General features: G+C 51.8%; 1 protein-coding gene across 1 annotated transcript in view; it reads right to left on the reverse strand.

Moving 5' to 3' along the window:
- The window catches only part of LOC107119751 (nicotinamide N-methyltransferase-like), a 9,398-nt gene extending 4,406 nt beyond the window's left edge, over positions 1-4,992 (reverse strand). The window contains exons 1-2 of the mRNA XM_015422333.1: positions 4,573-4,992; positions 595-802 (exon numbers count right to left, since the gene is read on the reverse strand). Coding sequence (XP_015277819.1) covers positions 595-802; positions 4,573-4,726 — 362 coding nt within the window. The 5' untranslated portion in view covers positions 4,727-4,992. The remainder of the gene's footprint in view (positions 1-594; positions 803-4,572) is intronic.
- Positions 4,993-5,574: the final 582 nt, after the last annotated feature.

Genomic DNA, 5,574 nt, shown 5'->3' on the forward strand with positions numbered 1-5,574 from the left:
GTCGCCTTCTGACACGTTTCCGGTGATGTCAGGGGTGTGGCATATGCAAATGAGTTATGTTAATGAGTTATGCTAATGAGCTCCAGCACCTCTTTTTCTATGAAATGACCCCTGGCGCTCGGTGAAAGAGGACAGCCATCCCAGATAGAAGGACTGTACTGTTCTTTGGTCGAGGGTCTCTGATAGCTGAGCTCCCCTGCTAGAACCGCCAAACGAGCTCAAGGAACTAACATAGGTTTGCCAACCAAGTGGGGAATCAAACCCGGTTCTCCCAGATTAGAGTCCGCGCACTTAACCACGACGCTAAACTGGCAGAAGGGAGACAGGAGTGTGACGAGACAAAGAAGGTAGGCAGCTAGCAAGTGGGGATGCCAGCTCCCGATTGGGAAATTCCTGGAAATTCGGGGGTGGAGCCTAGGGTGGGTGGCCTTTGGGGAGGTCAGGGACCCAACAGGCTGTAACGCCATACAGTCCATCTTCCAAACCAGTTTTCCCTAGGAGAACTGGTTTCTATATTCTGGAGATCCATTTCAATTCTGGGAGAACTCCAGGTCTTATCTGGAGGTTTGGAACCACACAGCTTCCTCTACAGACCTGTCCCCCTCCAGCTCGCAGACATATTTCACCACTGGGCTCCAGTCGAAAGCTCCCGGCTCCTTCCTCAGCCACCGCTGCATCTCCTCCCGGTTTTGGTCGGTAAAATCGGTGGCGATGATCTCTCGGAAGGACTCGCAGGCCGAGAGGAACTGGTAGATGGTGGGTCCACTTCCGATGTCAATCAGGGTGTCTCCTTTAAGGCCACCTGCATCGCATCACACATTGGGTCACACAAGCTGCCCTACGGAGATTATTTTTGCTCAGCTGTGCTTCTTGGGTGGCCGGAACTGATCCACACTTCTCTGATAGCCCAAGGAAGAGCTTCCAGGTCGTCTGACGTGGTCTTCCATCAAGGCCATTGCTAGGACTGCCAGCCCTGGATCATGGGATGCCACAGGGTTGCCAACTCCAGGTTGAACATTCCTGGACATCTGGTGATGGGTAGGGTTGCCAAGTCCCACAGGGCTGCTGGCAAGGCATCCTCTGGGCACAATCGGGATATCTTCATCATCCCGTTGCCAACGTTGGGGGTGACACTCTAGGTCTTGGGCAAAACTCTATGGGTTTTCTGTCCTCAAAACCATAGAGCTTGCCCAAAACCTAGAGCATTGCTCCTGACACTGGCAATGTGATGACATCCCTTCTGGGGGGCGTCATCACACCAGTGCCAGCACTGCTGGAGGGGGCTTTGGGGGGGCTGCTTTCCCCACTGGCCAGCTGGTTGTAAGCATTTTCTTAATTGTTTGTGCCGAGCAGCTGCTAGACCCCGTATCACTATGTGTTGTTCAGGGGCCTTCAGGATGTTTAAGGGTGCCATCTGAGGCACCCTTTCTTGCAAGCCAGTCCCGGTTCAAGGGGCAGGGCTTACTTAGTCACTAAATCGGGACTTGGACTTTAAAGTTGCTGTCCCATTCCAGTTTCATTCGGGGAGAAAGGCGGGTTGTAAATGAAGGGAATAAATGAACTGAGGCCATGTTTCACGGAGACGAGTGACACCCTTCAGAAGTCCATAGGAAGTAGATGGACATGGAACAGCAACCCACGTGTGACTTCCCCTGACCACGAAGACCTTCCATGGGTCTGGTGACATGTTGCATTTTCCCTGGGATGTGTCTGTCTTGTTTTCCTGAACTGGTTGCCATGCAATTAGAACATAAAAGTGGGATTTGTATATTACAACAAAGAAACAGAAGGACTGAGGGGGGGTGTACCATGGAGTTTTGCAGGGACAGTGGCTCAGGGAAGGAAAGAGAAGCCTCTGGGGTGTGTGGCGGAATGGGCCTGCAGGCCGTATTCCACCCTGACCTCCAAGGTTTTCATATCACCTGGAGAGGCTTTTCTCTCTCGGGTAACCACTGCCACCTTTGTAGGAATTCCCCGCTGGGAGGGCCAGGACTCCCAGCTTCCCTTCCAAGTTCCGAGGCCTTGCCTCTGTGTCTCCCACTGCCCAGCACCTGGTCAACACGGGGATCGTTTACTGCCTTGTGCACCCCTGGAGGAATGGCCACTAGCCAACTGCCAACCCCCCCTGCCCCTTTTACAGTAGTGGCTCTGTTCACACAAGAGGTTTTGGGCCGGGAGAGGGACGGATCGGGGCCGCAGCAAACGGGCGCGATCCCACAACAACATCTGGGAATCATGCTGCACCCGTTCCCAGCCCGTTCCCAATCCACCCCTCCCGGCCAAACCCCGCAGCAAAAAAGAACCACCTACCTAGGTGGTTCTTTCCGAAAGGCCGCATCACTGCCGGCCGTGGGATCACCGGCACGTCTTTCCGCCGGTGCATCCCCGGCCCCCAGCTGTACTGCGCATGCTCGAGCATGCACAGTTCGGCAGCCTCCCCCTCCCAATCGTCTCTTCCTCCCTGGCATCTGATCGTGCCGGGGAGCAACGGCGCCATGGCTCAGGGGATCGTGGGATCCCGCTGCGGCGTCTCTTTTTTGGTGCGGCTATTAAAAGCCGCACTTTGGCCAGTGTTTTCCCTGCCATGTGGCAGGGGCCAGTGTGTACTATATGGTAGAGGTCTATGTGGTACAGAGAACCACTACCAGCATCAAAAGTTATAAAGTATTTATTAAAAGGAAAATGTTCACAAGCATACTTTTAGTGCAGCACCAGATTGAACAAGGGATTCAAAAGAAATGGGAAAAACGCAATTCCTCTATCCCTCTCCCTATGCATGCCCTAACAGATGTTAAAATATAGGACAGGCTCCTTTTGCTTAGGCAGTTACAGACCTCTGATATTTTTATAAAATGTAAAAAACCAGATTCAAACATTTGTTGGACACTTTGTTAAGAGGAAGGAGCTGCGGTGGCTCAAGTGGTTGAGACGCTGAACTGCAGGCTGTGGAAGGTCGGTAGTTCAGCAGTTCAAGACCCGGGTGCCGAATGATGGAGTGAGCTCCCGTCTCTAGTTCCAGCTCCTGCCAACCTAGCAGTTCGAAAGCAAGAAATTGCAAGTAGATAAATAGGTACCACTTTGGTGGGAGGGTAACAGTGTTCCATGCGCCTTGGTGTTCAGTAATGCCAGCCACATGACCATGGAAACATCTTCGGACAGCGCTGGCTCTTCGGCTTTGAAACGGAGATGAGCACCGCAACCCTACAGTCAGATTCGACTGGCTTTCAAGCAAGGGAACCTTTACCTTTTACTTTACCTTGTTAAGAGGAGGCATTTGTGCCTGTTTGGGAGGGGCTGTGGGTCAGTGGTAAAGCCTCTGCTTGGCATGTAGAAAGTTCCCAGGTTCAGTCTCCAACATCTCCAGTTAAAGGATCTGACAGTAGGTGATGTGGAAGGCCTCCACGTGAGACCCTGGAGAGCCGCTGCCAGTCTGAGTAGGCAATACTGACCTTGATGGACCGAGGGTCTGATTTGGGATAAGGAGCTTCATGGGTGTTCATGCGTGTTCTCTGTAGGTACCGTTTGAAGTATAATTTGAGCTAAGACCTGTCCAATAGCATTTGTGTTTATGATGTAACCTGAGTTAATCGGTGTCCTTTCCGAATAGAACCATTATGGAACCATAATCTGTTTAATACTTTTTAATATATAATATCCTTCCTCCAAGAAGCTTAATTCTATATAAGTAACAACTATGCTGTTCTGAGCTCTTTGGAGAAAGAATATTATATAAACACAAGTAGGAATGTGCAAGGACATGGGGGGGGGGCTGTCACTTCCCCACTCCCTCTTTCCGTCTTGCTTTCCCTGTTTCCCTCCCCGGGGCACTACCTGTAGCCTCCCCCCACTGGCCTCTTTCCGTCTTCCCCATCTTCAGCTTTCCTCCCTCCTGGCAGCCCCTTCCCTTTACTCCTCTCCCATTTGGCTTCTCCCTCCACAGCAGGCAGAGCGTTGCTGAGTGATGACATCCCTTTCAGGTTGCACAACCCTTCCCTCCCCCCCAAAAGCTCCTGCCTACAGCCAGCACAGGCCTAGAAACTCTGTGTCCCGCTTACCCACCTGCTTCCAGTTTCTCCCTCTGGCACCTTCAAATATGAAAATAAGATTACTTGGATTTCGGAAACTGGCATGTGGCAATTTACAGACCCGGTCTCTTGGGCAGGAGGTTACCAGCTGGCCAGGAAACACCAACCGACTGCTCTGCTCTGGTGCCTTTGGAAGCAAGTTGCTGCAATGGAATGAGCAGGTGGTGCATTTTGTGAGTCCGGTTGTCAGCCGGCCTCCAGGGGGAAAGTGCGCTGTCCCTTTAGCAGAGTCTTAATGGGGCTTTATTTCCCAGATGATATGATGTTATTTTACCTCCACGCCACGATAAGCCTCACTGGCCCACTTCCCAGCCGGCAACCATGTTCGGGGTGCAGATCTCCTGTCTCTTATTGAACCAGAGGTCAGAGGTCAACAACAAAGTCGGGGCATAATGGACTGGAGCTGCCAAACTAATCAGGGAGATTTCATTCTCAGGATGCCGGTTGCAGCGGAGCTGTAAAAGAAACAAAAGCTGTCGAAACTTACCGGAGTGAAAAGCCTTGTGGAGAGTTTTCAGAGAAAAGACTAACAGGGCGCTTTCGTCTTCTTTCTCAGGATGGCAGGAATAATACATTTCCAGGTAATCTTTTGGGACAAAATGCTGAGCATAAGAGTCTTTCTCGGTGAAGGCCACCTCCATGGTACCTGTAACGCTTGCAAAACTCTTCACGGTCTGGGTTCTACGCTCTCCTCTCTCCTGCCTCGGCAGCTCTTGTCCCCTAACCAAAGGCTGTTCTCTCCTCCAGGTCCTGTTCCTTTTGGCTTCCCTCCCCCCGGCTCACCAATGGCTACCTTCCCTATAGTCCTGCCTTCTCAATTTTTAACTAAATTAAACTCAAAAGGAAATGGGAAAATGATCCTGTCCCTATAAAGTTGGACGACCCTGGCTGAGGTCCCTTCCGGCTTCAGCACTCTCCTCCACCCTACCAGTAGAAAGGCTGCGCTGCGTAGGCTGGTGGCACCCTGCCAGAGGGGCGGTTCAGAGAGGTGGGGCCCTGGCGTCCTGTTTTTATCTCCTCTGTCACAGCTTGGCTTTGGCCATCCAGTCTCTGCCGGAGCAAGCCGTTTATGGGCGATTCTACATCAAGCATTTGCTCCACATTTTCTCAACTGGGAGGAAAAAGGGCAGCTCAAAGCCACATTCAGATACCTCGGGGCCAGGGTCCCCTCTTAGCTGAGTGAGTGTGAGCCAGCTCACAGTTTTTTAGCCTTCGGCTCACACATTTTTGTCTTAGCTCAGGAAGGATGGCTCCAGAGCAAACTGATCGATGCAGCAGCCAAATCGCTCGCTCCCAACTTTAATGCCGGCAGCTCACAAAGTAGAATTTTTGCTCACAAGAGTCCACAGCTTAGAGGGGCGTTGCTCAGGGCAATGCCGTACTGATTGCAAAGCCACCCCCACCCCCTGAACAGCCATAAATCTATGCAGAAGGTGCCATAAAATCCAATGGTCAAAGAAGGTGAAAGGGGCGTGGAGTGTGTGAAAGG

The sequence above is a fragment of the Gekko japonicus genome, unplaced genomic scaffold (assembly GCF_001447785.1).
Source record: "Gekko japonicus isolate JY-2015 unplaced genomic scaffold, Gekko_japonicus_V1.1 scaffold805, whole genome shotgun sequence".
Taxonomy (NCBI): Eukaryota; Metazoa; Chordata; class Lepidosauria; order Squamata; family Gekkonidae; genus Gekko; species Gekko japonicus.